At 39.9% G+C, this 20,694-nt stretch overlaps 1 protein-coding gene across 2 annotated transcripts; it reads right to left on the reverse strand.

Moving 5' to 3' along the window:
• Positions 1-1,460: 1,460 nt before the first annotated feature.
• slc35b3 (solute carrier family 35 member B3) lies at positions 1,461-11,122 on the reverse strand. 2 transcript variants are annotated; one of them, XM_086021528.1, is made up of 10 exons: positions 10,933-11,122; positions 8,775-9,012; positions 8,526-8,647; positions 8,262-8,416; positions 7,528-7,635; positions 7,345-7,442; positions 4,796-4,888; positions 3,948-4,059; positions 3,688-3,757; positions 1,461-2,217 (listed from the first exon to the last, which is right to left on the reverse strand). In XM_086021528.1, the coding sequence occupies exons 2-10, from the start codon at positions 8,988-8,990 to the stop codon at positions 2,067-2,069; spliced, it is 1,125 nt and encodes a 374-aa protein (XP_085877654.1). In that variant the 5' UTR covers positions 8,991-9,012; positions 10,933-11,122; the 3' UTR covers positions 1,461-2,066. The 2 variants fall into 2 exon arrangements, with proteins under 2 accessions (XP_085877654.1, XP_085877655.1); XM_086021529.1 differs by having other exon boundaries at positions 2,071-3,564.
• Positions 11,123-20,694: the final 9,572 nt, after the last annotated feature.

Genomic DNA, 20,694 nt, shown 5'->3' on the forward strand with positions numbered 1-20,694 from the left:
GGTAAATATTGGTAAGATACAGTCACGCCACAAAAAACATACGTCCAACACAATAAAAAATGTGGACATTAATGGAAAGCAAATTCCTATGTGGCTTAGAAAAATGGACAGAGTTCTCCATGTTGAAAACCGGGGTCAGCCTGCATTGGTTTAGGTGTGTTCTCCTGGTATTAAAAGACAAACGATGTGCTTTGACTTGGGTCAACTGGGCTTTCCCCCCCCCATCCAATAATGACCTTTCAGGGAGGAGAATAGCCGTTCCCACAGTGATGAAGCAGCACTATATGAGCATCACATCAGGGGTGTGTTTATTGGCGCACTAATTTTTAATATGGCAACATGACCGCCCGACCTCCAATGGAATGATTCAGTGTTCATCTGTCAACATAGCTTTCCCATTTTGGTGATCGTGTCAAGCAGTGCCAAGCAGGAGTCTGCAGCTAAGCACAAATCTACCGCGCAAAAAAAATACATCTGAGACAAGATATAGAGTCACTTCAAGGTTTCCTGCCAGCAAGTGAGACTGTAATGTTTGTAGTCCAAAAAATAATACAAAACAATCACAACAGCAGTGTTTTGTGTTACCTTTGATTGTTTCCTTTGCCGTTTGTTTCTGTCCATACCGCAAGTGAAACTGGGCCTCAATCACAAATTTGTTTGGGATACAAAATCGACCATTTGATGTATAAATTATATTCTTCAGTTTGTTTTCAAGTAATCATTATCACAATCACAAATAATGATCCGCTTTTGAAAAATCTTTAAACACATCTTTGACACATCATTTACTCAAGATGCACATCAGTGAAAATACGCGTATATTTATAAAAACCTAAACAATATTAATTGAAATTGTGAATTTGCTTATGAACTGATTAAATGTCCTGAATAACCGTGACATTGACACTTCTCAGCCGTTCATATAGTTTACGTACAATTTTCGATCTTGAATGTTCGATTTCCTATTTCATGTAGATCGACTTTAATATCAAACCACTATTTCTGTCATGATCTCCGTTTTTGTTGATTTAGTTTTCATTAGATTGACAGATCTGTCATGTTAAGTTTTGGAGTCTACCTGCTCTCGTCAGCTCAGTCCCTTGTGTCTTCCAATCGGCTCCCTAAGCCACTCGTGTCTTGTCTAGGTGTTCCTCATTGTCTCGTCGGTTTGCTTGTATTGTACAGAAATTATTTTTAAGGTAACTTTGAAATGATATTTAACAGTTTTGGGGCCATGCTGTGTTAGGCAATTATAAACATTTTGGGGGGCGCGTCACTAGTAGTTTTGCTTGGTATGGCTCAGTCCTTATCCGCTGCGAGTTTTACTGGACTGTTAAATTACTACCTTTGACTATGTCAAACTTTGATACAGCTGTTGTATGCTCAGATGATTCTAACACTTTGGAAAGTGAGTGTAAAGTCACAGACTCTCAGACACATACAACATAAGACTATCAATACACCATCTTGAGTTTGTTTTATTGTAAAAAGAGTATGATGACTTCATCCAAACACTTATGATGAGCAGTTTGTGGTAGTTGAGTGCAATCCTCCAAAATGTAGTCAGTCAGAGAGCAGATTCTTTATATTACAAAAACTGTTTAAAAAAAAAAACAAAACAAAAAACCTTCTTTGTGGCACATGGCTTGTTTTATGAGTGCAGTAAGTGAATCCTTCCAATGTAGAATTTGTTAAAGTGGGAAGCAAACAGTCACATAATATAAATTCTCTCCTTCCAGCATTTTCACAAATCTCCAGTGCAGAACTGTGTGATTTGGTCTCTGGTTTCCCTTTCAAGAGTCTTCGGTGGCGTTGTCCACATTGGGAACGCGTTGGTGTGCATTCAAAAACAGCCCAACAGCCGCTACTGCCTTCTTTACCAACAGATTGTTCAGTTTGGTTCAGTTTCAGCAGTTGCCTTCTGTTAGAGAGCGCCCAAAAATTCCAGCGGACTTCATGGTTCAGTCATGTGGCAAGTGCGGATGATGGGAAGAAAAACAACACAGAGCCTTGGCTCGAAGCGATCTTATGAGGCGTCAAGCCTGTGACGGGGATCCAACCATGGATCATACATTTTGTAAGTGTTGTCTGACTTTCTTTTCAGTCAGCAGCCACAATCTAAGGTACTTGATTGAGGGAAGCTTCATATTCTCATGGTTTTTACTGTAAACGTTCAAGAAGATGCCAAGCAGCACGAGAAGGCCAGCCCAGATGTACCTGTGTGAGGGAGATTGTGGGGAGGTTGGAGGGAGTGACAGAGGTTTAATATTCTAAAGTGATGACAATGCCACTCATTCAATTGCATCAGACAGAAGTTTGCCGTTGATCAACAGCTAAAGCCAGCCAATGACAATCATCTTGCCGAGGGAGTGAGGGAGACACGCGCGTCTGCTGCTAGACATACATACGCGAGAAATCCATTTCAGTATGAGCGACGTATATACGGTACTCATATATTGCTTTTTACAATATTACATGACCATATTTATAATTTCAAGTGGGAAAATAGCAGTCCACGCCTCACCTGTCCATTCAGTTGAAAAGGAGCAAGCCTCATGATTATCGCTCACGTCCTATTTCTGTAACAACGCGCGTCTTCCTTGAGTTCCACTTCCATTTCCATCTTTGATCGTCATAAAATGCAACTTATTGAAAGGGGGGCCTTAAAACACGATCCTGGCTGACAGTTCACATCGCTGGGAGTCCACATAACATCGCCCAATGTGCGGGGGTGATTTTTTTTTTTCCCAAGCTAACACATGCATGGAGAAATTGGTGAAGGGCAACGCAAAGGATGATGCAGTTAACGCACGCACGCAAGCACAACAAACACTGCTGCTGTTGCATAAAATTACAGTATTTATACTTAAAGCACAGCTGCAGTACAATGTGAATTTATTTTTTATTATTTTATTTATTGCTGACTGTTAATGTTGATGGCTGTCAGTAAGTTCTAATTTAAAAAGCAAGTACACTTTACACATCCTTTTGGATAGATTTTTTTTCTTTGAAAGGTTCCCCAAGTGCAATTTAAGGACACCAATCGGCCACTTACAAATGTGATGAGCGTGGAAAATATTTACCTCGCCACTCCCCGTTCGAGGTGGTGAACGGGGAGCGCCCAACCTGAAACAAGTTCTCTAAATGATTAACTGTTTATCAAAATAAATATTGATTCATTTGAAAGTGGATTAGTTTTTGATTAATCGGTGCTCTAACCATAACAGTTTCCGAACATATGTTGGTGGGATACACTTATGCATACGAAAATTCGATAGTTATTTTGTTTTGTTTAGTATTGCATTCCATCGATACCTCTCTGACAGTGTCACTCATAAAATGGTTATTAATGTGAATTGGATCTCATTGATGGCCCAAAAAATGTAAAGTAAATTCGTCACGCATTAAAAAAAGAAAGTGAAAGTATTGCTGTTGTGTGTGTGAGAGAAATCATGTTAGCAGTGCGAAATATGACCTTTTTGACAGAGCCGATGAATAAGTGCGGCAGTGAGAGTCATCGATGGGGAGACAGAAGAGTGGAGTGCAAAAAGGTACAACAACGGACTGAGGACATGAAAATGAGGGTCAGGAAAGGCAAATCCAAGTTTTCTTAGTCAAAGCAGAGTTCAACGGTCATATAGTTAAACAGAAGAACACTGGCCAAAGTCCAAAGGTGGAAGTACTTACTGAAAAGTGAAGGGCTTGGTGAAGAGCAAGAAGGAAAAAACAATTGTAATGGCTTTCCGCCCTGTGGTCACTGCAAAGAAGTAAAACACACTCATGGTTCTGGCAACAATTGTTAGCAGTTATTTCTTTTGCTTTTGACTTCAAGCAAACTGTTAAGGACTTTCTAACCTGCCTTTCTAATAACCAGTATTTTGCGTGGAAATGTTCTAAAAATCACTAAAGGCAAGTCCAAATATTTGACATAAAGTTGGAAAACTGACCTGTAACTGCAACAAGGGCATCAAACAGCTTGATCAAGGCCAACACAAAAGAGACGCCCAAAAAGCCCGAAAGAGAGAAAAGGAACGCATAACCATATATCGTCAGAGGGTCCTAAGAGAATACAATGAAACAGATTACAATTAAAGCAAATAACAGCAGTTTCATATATTCATCACTACCGTTTCCTGATGATGATCTTTAAACCGCAGGATTCAACATTAATGGTGGCCCGATGGCCTGGGCCAGTATGCCGCTGTGTCGAGCAACAACATACCTCACCGAAACGTACATTTTTGGGTTAGGGTTAGACTTTTATCACCACACAAAAGACATTTATCATGACACAACCCAGCCAAGCAAGACGCTGTGGAAAAAAAAAAAAAAAAAGTGCAACTGTGTCATTACTGTCATCATACTTTTCAGAATACGGCATACAACCGGGCTTGCTGAATATTTTTTTAATCTTTTTTTGTTTTTGTTTTAGTTTCTATGCCGGTACTCCCGAATATGCCTTTACATAAAAACCGTCAGTGGCGCTAAAACGTTTGGTGACCACTGCATTCATAAAATAAAAAAATAAAAAAGTCTTAATGTGATTTAAACATTTTAATACATTTATACTGAGTTATTCTTTTAAGAATCCACACTATTATTATTATTCATACTTGCAAATGTAGAGTACAAAGACACTAAATATGAACATGACTAAAACCTAACATATTATATCATGAATATACGGGGCCAGTACCTGTTCTGACAGGGCCACAATAAATTGGCCCATTGTGGTTTTAACCCTGTTAACCCCACACAATCTTTGAAATTAAGGTGTAATTATGTGCCAGCTCACCTTCCCGCAAAAAGACACAGCTGGTGCCAGCCCACCCACACAGAGCAGCCCTATCAGTATGTACACAAAGCCAATAGAGTACGAGTACAGCACCTGTAAACGCAGCACAAAACACACTTAATGGGTTAGACACAACATGCACGTACATATACGTATATACAGGGGTGCACATAAATGGTGCGCAGGGACGCATGCGCGACAGAAGTCACTAATGCGTACCGTCGTTTGCGTCACGACGCGCATTTGCGTACCTGCACACACTAGTGGTGCACTGCAACGAATGGTCTTTGATTGGTAAGGATCAAGCATCGGTTGGGCACGATCCGCAGAATGGTCGGTGAAAAAAACGAAAAAAAGGCTGACTTCAAAATAAAGCTTACCAAATAATACAATGAGTCATCAACGCCAATGCAATACCCTTAGTGAACTTTTACTTTGAAGTTGGCCCGCGTGGTGGCGTAACGGCTAACTCGACTTCCGTTTGCGACGAATCAGCAGTTTTAACGCTTGCTAGCAACAGCAACACAACGCTGTCTCGAAATCATATTCAGTCACGTAGGACACGAACAAACCGTTGGTTAATTACGCTGCACAAGTCTCCGGCATTAGTGGCTAGCTAGCAGCTGTTATCATTAACTGGTAGTTATATGCTCCTTAATGGCTTGCTTTTTTTTTTTTAAACTTCTTTTTCTATATTGTGGCCCTAGATTACTTTGTGATGTACTGTCCATGTTTTAAGAAAGGTGCCTTAAATTGCACTTCAAGTCTTTTTCATTATGAAAAAAAAGAATAAAACTTTGTCTTCATTTAATTTATAACAACACAGTTGCCTAATAATTGTAAGAAAAGATTCAGCTCAAAAAATGTCTGGCAGGATACCTTGACATGTATACACTGAACCACTTACAAAATTGCATTAAATTGTGTTCTTAAATCTTAAACGTCCATATTAGACATTAGGCGTTGATTTATTTAGTTATTTTTTTTCTATGGGCGAAAGCGTTTTATAAAAAAAATGAAGACAAAGTTCTATTTAGCTTTTCTTTTTTTTTTCTCATATAAAAAAACAATCCGATTCGTGACTCAAAATCCATGACCGATCCGAACCGTCACTTATGTGATCCGTTGGCCCACTAGTGAGTACCAAAGACAATCTCCTGGTACTCATGTGAGTACCGCATGAAAAAAATTATGTGTACCCCTGCATGTATACATACACATTAGAGGGCCAACGATTAATCAACAGCTAATCCATTCTCAATTTGAACGGTAATTCTTTTTGATAATCAACGAATCGGTTAGATACTTTATATTAGATAGATGGATAAATACAATAGAGATATATATATATATATATATATATATATATATATATATACACACACACTCACACATCACAGATGTAATCTTTTCGTAGGATGGGAAATAAAAAAATCTAATCATGTGTGCCACAATTAGTAGCACCCCTGATGTTAATACTATACAACCCACTTTTGCAAAACATCATCTAATCCATCCTCTATCCGTCTATAACTTCTGGGAGGTATTTTCGGCCGACCGACGTGGTCCCAGTCCGTCCCTCATCGGCGACAGCCAATCGGCGTCAAGAACATAATTCTCATGTCACGCAGGCGCCGCACAAGCAGACACACCGCCAAATAAAGAAAAAATATCAAATAAAAACAACAGACACACACGCACGCCGTGGTGATCGGTGAAAAAAAAACAAAATGGGGGAAGGCATTGCATCTGTGGGACCGAAAGGTATACAAAACTGTTTTATTTGTTCTTTATTTGGCTGCGTGTTAGAGGTGGGGCACTTGCATGTGATGTGGTACCGGTCAAGTCTGTTCTCGACACGGTTTGGCTGACTCGGACCGAGTGGGCGGGTCTGAAATATAGACAGGAACTCATAGACTGACTAAAGCATAGACGAATGCCCAGCTTTGATCTAATCTTCTCCTATCATGTTTCACAAGATAGAAGAATACAAAGAGAGGGAACTTCAACTAACTGACTGACTTTGACTATTATAATAATTTCCTCTCTGTTAGAGCCAGAGTTCATTGGTTGCAGGTCCAGTAAATTGAGGTTCCACTGTATATACATATACACGCACACGCACATAAAGTATATATCGTTGGTGTCGGCCCAAAACCTTGTACCTCTAAAACAGTCACTTTTCAGAGGACACCAAAAACGACAAGTTTTTTCAACCATTTGCATTGCATCGTGAAAGCGTGCAAGCCATTTTCAACACTTTAGATTGGTCAATAATGTGTAAAAACAACACCTACGCGTGTCGAATGACCAACACTATAGATTTTTTCAAAAAACATGAAATTCACCGACCATCACCATGTGACTGATGAGGTTTTGGCCCGACACCAGCGATATATTTCATAACCACCATTATGTTTGTTTTCTGAACATTCTTGCCCCGTACAACTTGCCAGAACAGGCTATATTAAGCCTGAACACAACGAAAAATGATTTCAACTTTGCCGACATTTCAAATCAGACTGTCGAGTTCAAAAGAAGTCAAATACCATTTCAGAGTTGGAGGAATTATGATTTTTCATGGCTTTCTCCTGCACATTGCCAATAGCAGCATCAGCACACAGTGCCAGGGAAATGAAGAACACACCTGGAGATAAACAAACAACTTAAACATGCAGAACATAAAGGACTTTTTTCCCCCCTATGTCATTAAGAGAGATTATAGTACGTACCTGTAACATTAAAGTTGGGAGTCACTTTGCTGTCAGCAAGCGTGAACCAGATGAGTCCGAAACTCATGCAAACAGCAGCGGCCACATCAATCACACTATAGCGTTTATCTGGAAAAACAGGGAACAGAGCAATGATTCCAAACAGCTGAATGCAAACCCGAAAGCAGATATCCTGACTCATTGAGTCGCCAGAAGCACATTTGGATTTACTAGCAAGCATGGCAAACAAAGGAAAACATTAGATGGACAACACGATTCATACAAGTAACTGGAGATTTATTTTCATTAAAAAAACCCAAAAAAAAGGCAATCGCTGATGCACGCTGGTGCTTGTTTATGTAGGGCTTCATAAATAATTAAAAGGACTTTAAAATCAATTCTAAAAGAAACTCGTAGCCAGCACAGTGAATGAAGCAAAGGGGTGTAATGTGATCACTTTTTTTGGGTGGGCATTAAAATCCTGGCTGTAACTTCCTGAGAGACTTTTTGGGCCAGCCAGTAAAAAGAGAATTACAATAATCTAATTGGCTTGTGATAAAAGCATGAATCAGCATTTCGGTATTAAATCAAGTGATCTAGTAATAAAGCAAATCGATTATTCAGGGGGGATGAAAATGAAATGATTTTCAGACGTCATTATCATGAAGGATGAAGGGGAACTTCCGTCTATTTGTAGCGACCATAGTATCCATGATCACTTTTATTTTACTTATTCACAAAAAGGCTAAACTGACCTTGTAAAAATACTCCTCCAATCATGACAGGAATAAGTTTACAGCACTTAAAGATGACTTGTGTGGGGTAGTTCAAGTATCCCAGAGAGGTGTTAGAAAGGCCGATGGTGCCCACTGTTAGAAACGCAAGTATCATATATGTCTTCCCAGGTATCCTGGAGGGTAAGAAGAAGAAGAAAAAGAAGAGAGCATGAGTTTTATTCAACAAAAAAAGGTCATTTGAATGATTCATTAGTTTGACATACAGTAAAATAATTGTTGTACCTCCTGCGTTTGTCTTTAGTGAGTTGAAGCTCCACGAGTCCAAACAGAGAGTAAAAACCAAATTGGACCAGAGTGAGGTACCAACCAAAGGGCTTGAACCCCTCCAAAGAAAATATTAGCTCCTGAGCAGCAAGACAAATAAAGGTGGTCACAGTGAATTTCAATTTTTGGCATACTTTCCATACACAGTCAGTTGTTATTTTCAAGGTATCAAAGAGTTGGGAGTATGTGTTGTATTTTCCTTGTTACCTGTATGTATCCATAAATGAGGTAAAAGAAGACCACTCCAGTCACACAGATGCTAAACTGTAAGGGGGCATTGAAGTTGCTAAGTCTGATTCCAAGAACCTTCAGTTCCTCCAGAGGCTTTATATGAGGCGACGTCACCCCTGCAGATGCCGGCATGGTGATTGAAACGTTCTTCTGCGAACTGTTGTACCCCACCGGGCCGTATTTAGCACTCATTGTGCCCAGGATCTACTCGTGGCTGTGTGAACAAAAAACACAACACATTTGATCCATTTGAAATTTTTATTTCATCTGCCGATGGGTCAATGATGTATACGGTGTTTCAATGTTCCAATTTTTTTAAAACACTATATATATGCCTATATATGTATTGCAACTTTTCAAACATTAAGAATGTTGCATATACATTAATGAATAGTAAATTCTTAAATGAAGTGATTTTAAAGGTAATGTAACCATGATTTATAGGGATGTAACGATTCACCCAAACCCGATTTGATTTTTGATTTTCAGTTTCACCAATTTTCGATTCAATTAAATTTTTTATATAATCGCGACCATGCTACCTGTGCATCAGTGCCAAATTTGTTGAATGCTTGCAGACTTGTCGTCTGTTGGACCCAAATAATTATACAATACGACAAAACCAACCCCAGGGCTTGCAAAGGGAGTAAGCAGACGCAGCAGGGTAAGTACTACCGAGGCCGGAAGGGTACCCAGGTCAAGGGTGGAGGGTCATGGCCGGACCTGCAAAAAGGGTCAAGTGCCCAGCTCTGCTGAAAACCATTTATAAAAAAAAAAAAATAAAAAAAAAATAAATAAAAAAAATAAAAAGTTTATAATTTGTGAATGTTTCTTAAGGCCAGAAAATTGCCATTTCATTTGAAATTACTTTTGTGTCATCTGTTTTTTTTTCTACAAAATTTAACTTGTATACCTTGTACCTTGTATACCTTGTATTGTGTTGGGTTCAAGTTGACCCCAGAAAATTTTACTTGAAAAACGGGTCGATTTCGACCCCAACACAATACAAAGGGTTTTAAACAACTGAATGACCCTCCTCTGAGAGGAGTGTTTACATATATATTTTGCAAGTGGTTGTAATACCTGCTGCACCTTGTTTTATGCAACTAACAGGTTTAACAACAAATATTGTCTTGTTATGGATCAACATTTAACTCATTCAGTGCCAGTCAATTTTAGACCCTCTTTTACCCTTACGTTTGAAAAAAATATTAATAATACCCTGGGATTGAATGGCTGGATGGACTGTGAAAAGACATGCATATGTGTTTGGAATTGAATGGTTATTAAATCGAGTGAAAATTACATATTTCTTAACTGGATTCTACAAGCACAATTTACATTGAAAAAAAACCCAGGGTGTTATAACATATATGACAGTTCATAGTTTAGTAACTAACTCTCACTCAGATGATTTGGAAGATGCTTTAAAATTGGCCCCATTTAATTTTAAGTTAAAGGTGTTAGTTTCAAGTTTTGATTTATTTTTGGTATGAAAAATGACGTTTGCTAGCAATGATAAGGCATTTTGTGTGATGGAATATGCTCGATCACAGTCAAAGTGTGCAGCAACTATTTCAAGGGAAATTCTATTATTCATGTCAAAGAAGGCAAGGGGGCGGGGGGGGTGTAATCGAGTAAGAGCACAAAAGTAACAGTTTATCTTTCAACATGAAGTCCATTTCATTTTGTATGCCTATGTAGTTACTCAGACGTATAGCTACTTATAGATCGCAAATAATTTGGAGGGAGTTGTAACCCTGTGTATTTCATTTGACCATTGCTAAAATATACAAGTACTATTAGGATGCTAAAAGGAGGTAGAATCTGACCGTGGAAATGCAAATATAGTCAGTGCTCCGTGACGTTAATTACAAGAGCTTGAACATCCTATGACAACACTGCGCTATGGTGTCAAATTCGGAACAAGCATTTAGTCGATAGACTCAAGCTTAGCAAGACTACATGCTGCCACCGAAGGCTAAATCACATGTTGTCATTTGACTATCTGGTACAGTCAACATCTGAGCATCTTAGTAAAAGGACAGAAGAATTTGCAAGTCTACATTTGGGAAGGCTATGCGCAAGAATGCAGGACGGTGACCAGTACAAGAACTACAACACCTCCTAGTACCTTTTTCGTTGCTTTATGTTCCTCTTGTGGAGCGAGTCCGGCAAAATGAATAACTGGAGTCATATTAAGTGATGATGAAAATCGCCCATAATCCTGATCAAAAGGGACAACCTGCCAATTTGCAACCAATCTATGAGAAGCGCTTTGGCTAGCAAAAGGTTTGTTGCACTAGCATAAGCTGCCAACAACTTCCGATTTAAACTGGGATTCTATTGGTCAACCCGAGTGCGCGTCATGACTATTGTAAACATCTTTGGTAATGTAAAAGTGAAACCATCCCGTGATTTTTTTCCATTCGTATGCGAATAATATGAAGAATACATTTATACACTGGAAATGTATGTAATTAAATTGAACTATTTAATTACTTACAATAATTGTCTTCTTTAATTTAAATAACTGGTAACTCAAGTTTTTTGTTTACGATTTTTACAAAACCTTACTGCCTAGTGTGTTCCTGTTCGATGCCACAGCTGCCCAAATTAACAACATTGGTAATTAACACAATTATTTTGTTTTTTTTCTGTGTGATTAATACAACATTGTGTAGAATCTTTTTAACCTGTTTTTTTTTTTTCAATTCTGAAGTATAATTAATCATTCATTGTTCAAGTGGACTATGGTACCAAAATAATAATTACAAAAAAACCTGACTCTGACAAAATAGTGAACCACATATTTAGTTCTTGTATAAGATGAGCAATTATCCATCCATCCATTATCTATACCGCTTATCCTCACAAGGGTCGTGGGCGTGCTGGAGCCTATCCCAGCTGTCTTCGGGCAGTAGGCGGGGGACACCCTGAATTGGTTGCCAGCCAATCGCAGGGCACACAGAGACAAACAAACAACCGCACTCACAATCACACCTAGGGGCAATTTTGAGTATCCAATCAACTTACCATGCATGTTTTTGGAATGTGGGAGGAAACCCGGAGTACCCGGAGAAGACCCACGCAGGCACGGGTAGAACATGCAAATTCCACACAGGGAGGCCGGAGCCGGGATCAAACCCACGACCTCTGAATTGTGAGGTGGACGTGCTAACCAGTCGACCACCGTGCCGCCAATTATAGTTATTTACTTGTAATTATATTTGTTTATTCCTGACATACCAGAGAAGCAAAAAAAAAAAAAAAAAAGGTAAAAGCTCACTGCAAATGAAGTAGTCCACATAAAAGCACTTATTGTGCTAGATCAGGGGTGCCCATTAAGTCGATCGTGATCGACCTGTCGATCGCAAAGGCATTGTGGGTAGATCGCCAGCCTGTCATCCGTCCTCACTCCTGTATTGCTACGTTCACACCAACTGCGTTGGGAGCGTTTCTGGCGGCGCATTTCAATTGGAGTCAATGTAGTTTGCGCGGGAGGGCGCGGTTGTGTGCGGGGCGGCGCGAATGATGCGTTTGAAGCGGTGGGATGCGGAGCGAAGCGCGGGAAATCCGTCCATTCGCTCCATTCGGCACATATAAAACAAGTCAACCTTTTTGCCATTTGCAGCCAATCAGCATCGGGCATACTACGTCACACACAGCCACACAGCGTCCTGTTCACTCTGCGACTTTTTTTTTTTTTTTTTTTACAGTTCTTGAACTTTACCAAGACAGCAATATTGACAGCATTAGCATAGTGTGCAAAAACGTTGACTTGTTTTAATACGCGCCGAATGGAGCCAATGGACAGATTGTTGTTGCTGCAAATGAGGTTGGCTATCAGCAGCTACTGTTCGGACTATGCGTCCCTATCTGATTCCATTCAGTGCAAGTCATCAGAGGAAATAATTACGAAATATTTTTATTGTTGTATTGTGCTATACAGGTTGATGCAGTCATGCAAGGTACACCAGCATATACGGTACATATAAAAAATAATTGTCAATATAAATAAATACATATATAATGTATTTTGCATTTTTAGTATAGGTGGTAGATCATTTTGACTTGGTCATGTCATAAGTAGCTCTCAGGCTGAAAAAGTGTGGGCACCATGTGTTAGATGGTCTCTAGGAGAAGGCGGTGGAGCGGGTCCAATAAAGGTGCTCTACATACTGCATGTCTCTTTCAAATGTGGCATTTGTCTTATTACTTTTATTTCTGCCTCACATTTCCTCTACATTCCTTCTTTGTCCTCCCTTTTCCTCAGTTTACTTTATTGTTCTTCTCTACCTCCTGATCTAGGCCATGCGTTTCCATTCAAAAATTGTTGTCTTGCTTTTTTCCTTCCCAACCTACTTCTCTTAGCCTGTATCCCTCTGCCTTTTTTTTCTTTGTTACCTCGCCAGCCAGAGGTTAATACACTCTAGGAAGGCATTATTTCCTTCCCTGCCCTCCGACAATATAAAAATTCAGAATGGACAGCTCAATCCCTCTTCCATCTCAGATTTGATTGTAATGGTATTGCCTCCTGTCCCTGGGAGGCCCCTGTCGCCTCACCAACCAGGCCTTTATGACACTAAATGGCTAGGCTACAATTTTTCCTTCTATTCAAAAAATTCTGTTAATAACTCATTTGGAATGAGCCGTCTCCACTCCGACCAGGTCTCTCACCCCTGAGCTTGGAGGGTCACATTGTACAAAATAAAAGATGCAGGGCTGAATTGGAGATGGAAAAGGTTAATTAATCCCTCAAAATTTACAGTCCGAGCACCTGCTGCTCTTCTACTGACACTCTCGACGAGACGAAAAAATGTCATATTTACAACCTCATGTGAAGGCATTGTTCAGCTCAGTCCAGCTGCTTCCCCATCCTTGCCGTCCAACTTTACAAGTATATCCATTTGTCATGCGTGATGGATTTATATAATAAAACCCATTTTCCCTTTCCTTGTGCGATGCTATTAAATAATACAATAATTATTTATTGATGATTTAAAAAGGAATGCATGGGTAATGGTTTTGTACCAGACCACCGGACCCACAATAAATAAATCGGGCAGAGGGCAAAGGGTGAATAGTGAGGAATAAAACAGAGGCAGAAAAAGAGAGAAAGGACAATAAAATGACTTTTGCACCAGCGAAATCTGGATCTAATGTGGCTGCTTCCTGTGCAGATCAAGAGGAACGTTATTCAGACAGAGGGCTCATAAGGGAGCGGACCTTTAAACGGTTTGGATAAACCTCTAAGATGAGAATGCTCACCGTCCTCATTTGCGATGGTAATAAGATCTGCAATAAAGAGAAACTATATATTTTCCTTTATCATTAAAAACAATATTCACTTTGATTCAGTCATTTATTTACAAAATGGGAGAAAATCTCTGACTATTCTTAACTACTGTGTTAGAATAATGCTGTCAAGCAGGATTTGTTTAGTAAAATCAAAAATAAATTAAACAGGAGTGATCACACCTTAGGCAGCTGTTGTACCAAGTAGACTGACATGATGGCTCCAACACAAGAGATATCAATAGAAGCAAAGGAGAGGATTATCAAACTTCTTAAAGACGTTAAATCTTCACGCACTCTTACAAAAGATGTCAGCAGTGAGAGGCCTGGCCATATTATTATAGAAAAAAATTGGACTTGACTTCTCTAAGAATGCAAACTAAATCAACAGCACCTCTGTAGGTTGCAGCGGAGTGGTGCACAGCACACAAATAATTATTATATTCATCTCCAATCAACAACAGGCTCTTAAAATTGACACTGAGACCTTTTTGTTATAAAGCAGGTGAGTTGTATAATCTATCTGTTAGTACCTTATCCCAAAACAAAACAGATTAACTAGAGTTCTCCCCTCTCCCCTGTCTTATCATGATCAGAAAAGCCCCCTCCCCAATGCACATCAGCGAATCATTAAAAATAAAAAAAGACAACATTACATCGAGGGTTTCCTCATTACTTATTTGTTTTTGGTCTTATCTCCGACTAAAGCGCTTTTGCTCTCTGTCGTCTTTTCCCGAGGTTTGTTTCAAGCCTCCTGCTACGGGAAGCAGACGCTATCTTGCCAATATTGCTTCTCAAACCACTCATATCCTCTCCCATGTTATTTTCTTTGATCTGCAAGGCTTGCTGCTCTGAACATTTTTCTCCCACTTGCTTCCTTCAACCCCTTCCATGCACAGCCCGCCTCTCTTGACCTTCCCTTCATCTACTATCGTCTGCCAGTGAGAAACAAGCAGACATACCAGGCAGCCCGACCTTTCTGTGGCTATGGACGTTTCGAAATTCATCAAATTTGTTGTTTGTCTTTAGCGGAGTTGCACACTTGGTCAGACCTCTTTGATTCACCTTTCAATATTATCTGGGGGGAGGGGGGGGGGTGGCTTTGTATCAGGCTTGAGGGTCACTCATTTTGTGTATATGTTTTTATACGCAGCACAGTTTTAAACAACATCTGTCATTCAAATGTTTTAATTGCTGTTTAGATTTATGTAACTACCTGACACTTTTATTAAAGAGTTCTGAAAGAAATATTTTGGGAGGCTCCAGAAGCATCACAAAGCATGCAATAATACAATAGGATTCAGTTACAACCAGGCACATCCCCATACCTCAGTCGTGTGTTGTTTACACTCCTTAACTTCGCCTAAATGACACACTCGTTACCTCCCGCCCTCGATTTTTGTCATCAGCTGGCTTCAGCTGACATACCACGACCGATATGAAAGGTTCTTGATTGGCTGGCCTTAGCGTTGCATTCGAATGCAAGCATAACGATGAGTTGTTTTCATATCTTTTACAATAAACTGTATTCTTTTTGTTTCCTGCCCTTTTGAGTTTCGGAGATCCGCAGCATTGTTATTACTGCTCAATATTAACACGGTAGGAAGAAAAGACAGCGATAACACACTTCTTTGACCTGATGTTATTTCCCAGACTGGCTTTTGTTTGTGTTTTTCATGTTGTAAGTTTGAGTGACAGCAACAATTAGCATCCTGCAACTCCAAAATGTTAATACCGACATTTTATTCACTGCCTTGTTCACACAAGTCCATGTTTCAAGCGCTATTACAGTAAGTGTAAACAAACACATTTCCCACACATTCACACAGGTCTCATGCAGTGCAAATGCAGTGAAAAGGTGACAGTCAGGCGAAACCAGGGAGAATTTTGGCTTTCTTGGGAGCAGCCAGGAGGGGGAAGCATCTCTCTTCAAAAGCTTGCTCCCTTCAAAAATGGAAATCCAATGTAATTAAACAAACAACTTGTCAGGAAATATCATTTGGCTTGTTCAATCTTTTGCACACACCTCTTGAACACATACAGCGGAGAGAAAATGCAGAGGAAAGAAAAAATGTTTGTCGTTTCTTCAGAGAGATGGTAAATGACACGCATACGTTTCATGACTCATTCATTTAACCTCTGCTTGTGAAGAGTGAGGGGGATTGAAGAAATGAATTGTGTAGTGTCATTTAATTAGGAGTTTTGCTGTAAGCAATAATCCTGTTTTTGCTCATAACCTTTAACTACGTAATGGATTTGAAAAGCTATTACTTTTCAAGATTTCTGTTTTTAATTATTTAAAGTAGTCACAGATATAAAATGTCAATCAGGCACCAAGACTAATGTCGCACATGAATATTATTTACTCACAGATTGATGCTTGAGGAATTGTTTCAGGTGGTCGCAAACCCGACCAAATTGTACATTATGCAAAACTCACCGGTGCTTATTTGCATAGATATTAACATTATGTTTATGGCGGCAATCGTATCACGTTAATATTTGAAAGGCTCGGATTGGATTATCAGCTTCAATAAACTGGAATACACTCAGTTGAAAGTTCACTTCCACAAGTTGGTATGCATTTGTGGGTGCAGGGATGGCGTGTACTCGAATGACTCCGCAGCAGCAACTACCTCTCTCTGATCACGTTCCGGCAACGTTGTTAAAATGTCAGACAGAGTTTGTGTAGTTTCCCCCTAGAGGACATTGCAGTTTCCCGCCAACAGACGAACCCACGTGCCACGACATCCGGCCCGACTGCGTCTATGAATCCACCTTAAAAATACGAGCCGCGCAAGGAGCATTTGATTTATTTACTAGCTCTGCGCAAAGGCTCGGTTCCTGATCTTAAATCAGTTCAATCAGGCTGCATACCTGCACAAATAAATGCTAAATGATGTAGTTTGTCGGCAAGTCAATGTGTTGAGCATGTCCAAAAGTCGAAGAGGATAAATGAAGTGCACCGCGGGCATTGAAAACCTTATTCAAATAGAGGTTTTCACTCAGGTTTGACACAGCTCTTATGGCATGTTCGCTTCGCAGACCCCCCATGGCACGGACCATGTAATAATCCCAAACGTCTCTCTCTGGGTGCCTGCTCTCTCATAAAGAAGGAAAAGGGATCGCGGGGTCCAGGAAGGCAAAATGAAAGAAAAGGCGAATGAAATTACAGACCTGGCTGACTGCACAAATCATGCATATCAGGTTTTATGGCTTGCCAGAAGAATTCAACACCTGTGGATCACCGTCGCCATAATTGCACATGAACGCAGCAGGACGGGGGCGGGAGGCAGGTTGCGGTTTGCGTGTGGCTGAAAATGTTGAGAGTTTGAGCCAGTTACCCGTGTATGTGTGTATCCAAGTATGCCACCTCAGCAAGACTTTGGCTGAGACACAAGAAAGATGATGAAGTTTCAGGAATTATTCACTTCTTCAGCACACCCAGGGCGGGACAACTGCAGCCCACACAACTTACTCACAAGGCTTCATTTACCATTGTAATTACCCTGTTTATTTATCTTACCTGCTATTGGTGGTAAAACGCAGCCAATTCATCACATCGGGACAATTTGAACTGGTGTTGGCGTTGCATTTAATTAAATGAGCCAATCAGTTTAACATAAATCACTATCCATGTGACCGCTCTGTTTAAACTTGTTCTCACTTTCGATAAAATCAACAAATAAAAAAAACAGCAGACAGTGTTGTCTCTAGTTGCTGTGATTCCTGATGGTAAAATGTATAATAAATATAACAAACTAATCACGTGTTTTCATTGTTCTTGTAATCGATGGTGTGTTTTGAGATGACCAACAGTCCACCACTCGCATAACGATCCATCGACCAACAAAATCAAATGTGACCGGACACAGGACCAGGACTGACCCCTGAGCGGTAACAATATGCCACTGGGCACCCTGAAGAAGAAGAAGAAGCTAGACTAGCTGTTAGCTTGTCTGGTTACTTCATTTCAGTGGCAGTTTTTTTGTGCCATGTGCAATTTTGTGCACAATAACTAACGTGGGCGCTATTTTCATAGACAGTGCAGCTGCGCTCGAGCGTACAACTTGGCACATCTTGATTTTCATGCCACCTCAAGCGTCATTGCATCTGCTCGGTAACTTAACGCGATTTTGGTGAATTTGATGGAGGCGCACGCGTGTGCGGAGGATGTCATCATATTTCATTCATAAATATGACAACCACATTCATTATTGTTTTTATTGTCTTTAGTAAATGTTTATAAAAGCATCCTAATGGCAGCCAGGGACGGGGGAGAGAGAGGTCAGTCACGTAGCTAAGCAATGATTTGAGCAAAGGCAGTCAAATGCCAATCTGGAATTTTACAGATGCAAATTGATTACCGTACAATTATAACCGCACGAAGTTTGGAGGTATGCCACCCAATGAGATGACAACTGACTTGCTTTTCCTCACTTCCTCCTCTTCCGTCTTGTGGACAGCGACGTTTGAGCCAAATTGATTACACCACTCCATCTGCATCACGACTGGCCTCCTCCTGTGTTTGCCGCCTGTGCCTACAGCAGAGTTAGTGTACAATTACGCATAGTTTAATATATCTGCCTGCGCACCTTTAAATAAGCATCACGAGTCCACAAGGTGATTTGTCTTGCAGCCACATTACTCCATTGTACATCTTGATAGCCAGGGATCGCTCCTAGCTATGTTTAAGCATTAAATAGTGTATTATTATTTCACATAAATCACACTGAGATGTGAGGCGGGTATTCATAAATTTTACATCTCTCACAGACAGTATTTTAAGGGCCTCTCTTTCTGGCTCTCCCTGTCACGTGGAATTCAGTTGCATTTTGAGATAGTACATTAAAGGTGGCCCTAGCTGGGCGGTAAATTCAAAACAACATGACATGCATTTTAGATTAAGTTTGAGTCTTTCTAACACATCCATCATGTAGCACTGTGCCCTTGAATAAGTTCTGTATATATGGTTAAGACGGACACTCAGAGAATACATGCCATTATAACATTAAAAAAGGAAGAAATAAAGAAAGTTTACGAAACCGTTTTAAATTGCGGCTAAATTGCCCATCTGTGCTTGACGATGAAAGGGTAGAATCCAATTCAAAGGTGACACTTTGCCCCCGAACACCCGCTCTTGTGTTTTTACAAAACGTCTAGTGAGGAAATGACTTCACTCAGGAAACTGGATGTCAACTTTGCGTACGGGCAGTCGAGTCGCCACTGATTCGCTCGGGCTGCCGACGCTTTCTTTTTTCAGCTCACACTCTGTTGGAGACAAAAAAACGTGACAAAAGTGACAAAAGAGAAAATTGGGCTCACGGTTGTTTTGGTTACTCCAAGGACAACTTACATGTTTGTTTCTGGTTTCTTTCACAACAATGAGCCTCGAGTAACAGTACCATCAGTTGTTACGGTACATTTTTTTTTTTTACTTATTGCTCTAAAATAGTTAGGTATGAACAATACACTGAATCAACTGAATTATTTTTGAATTATTATCTTTAACCTAAAGTGGATCAGGACAAAGCACCCATGGAAACTTTAAATGTCTACAAAGTCTCCACCAAAGATGACATTATCCCATGTTCAGGCTTTGTTTGAGTTTTCCACTATCAGATCATCCTTGGATAAATAAATGACATGCACGTATTTAACTTTTGTCCGAAAACACCAACTGTAAAGGAAAAATAAATGTTTGCAATTTCGACTTCAAACCATAATGGTCTTAACCTGTCATTACGCTAGTTCTCGCAACATTGACACACTTTTGTCTGGGTTTATATATTGCGGTTTACACAAGGTGCCAGTATTGCTCCTTAAAATCTTCCCTTGTCAGGTGTTGGGAAAGGACAAGTAGTTTTCTTTTATTTTGTATTATTTCACAGTAGTTAACTTCTCTTTACATTTGTATGATAGTAAAGATAGCTAAAATGTCACTTCAAACTTTGGCTGTACAATTAATGAAGGTTTTATGATGAGGGCAGTTTTAGCGCGGCGTGAATTAGTCACTTTATATGAGTTCCTATGGGAAAAATTGGTCTGAAATTAGCCAGCCTCAAGGAAAAGACAATGAATACCGATACTCCCCCCCCACAAAGGTCTCTCAAGGTGATCCAGTAAAATGTACTTTTTGGCCAATAATGAGACTTATGGCCCTTACTTGTACAGAAAGTGAGGACTTTGTTTCTCCTTTCCCCATATTTGACTGTATTTTGTGTTTCACAATTTTGGTTGAAGATGGGTGCCTCAAAACCTCTAAACACATTTTGGAGTGTTATCGTTTGGCAAATATGGAGTAATGTTTGGAGTATACTGCAACCATCAGGTATCCAATCTCCTTTATTGCACATCTCAACACGCAATTTCATGGGCACATTGCCACCATACACCTCAATTAGACCTAACTTTCACAAATAAATCATGCCTTTATTTGTTTGTTTTTTGCACCTAAGATTATGATTTAATGGCTGGGGGGGGGGGCTTCGCTGCAGCAACAAATGTTTTTGTAAAAGTCATTGCAAATTGGAGTTTGAAGAGATGCCAGGACAGTGAGTTGACGATTGGGGAGAGTGAGGGGAAAAATGTCTTTGAA

The sequence above is a fragment of the Filicampus tigris genome, chromosome 21 (genome assembly GCF_054856515.1).
Source record: "Filicampus tigris isolate MCC_2025a chromosome 21, RoL_Ftig_1.0, whole genome shotgun sequence".
In the NCBI taxonomy this organism is placed as follows: Eukaryota; Metazoa; Chordata; class Actinopteri; order Syngnathiformes; family Syngnathidae; genus Filicampus; species Filicampus tigris.

Bases quoted from the DNA above. Each gene is read 5' to 3' on its own strand.
- slc35b3 (XM_086021528.1), bottom strand. From the start codon at position 8,990: ATGAGTGCTAAATACGGCCCGGTGGGGTACAACAGTTCGCAGAAGAAC. The intron at 8,417-8,525 runs GTACAACAATTA...CTTACCCTCCAG, and splicing joins ACTAAAGACAAACGCAGGAG to GATACCTGGGAAGACATATA. The intron at 4,060-4,795 runs GTGAGCTGGCAC...GTATTCTCTTAG, and splicing joins CTGTGTCTTTTTGCGGGAAG to GACCCTCTGACGATATATGG.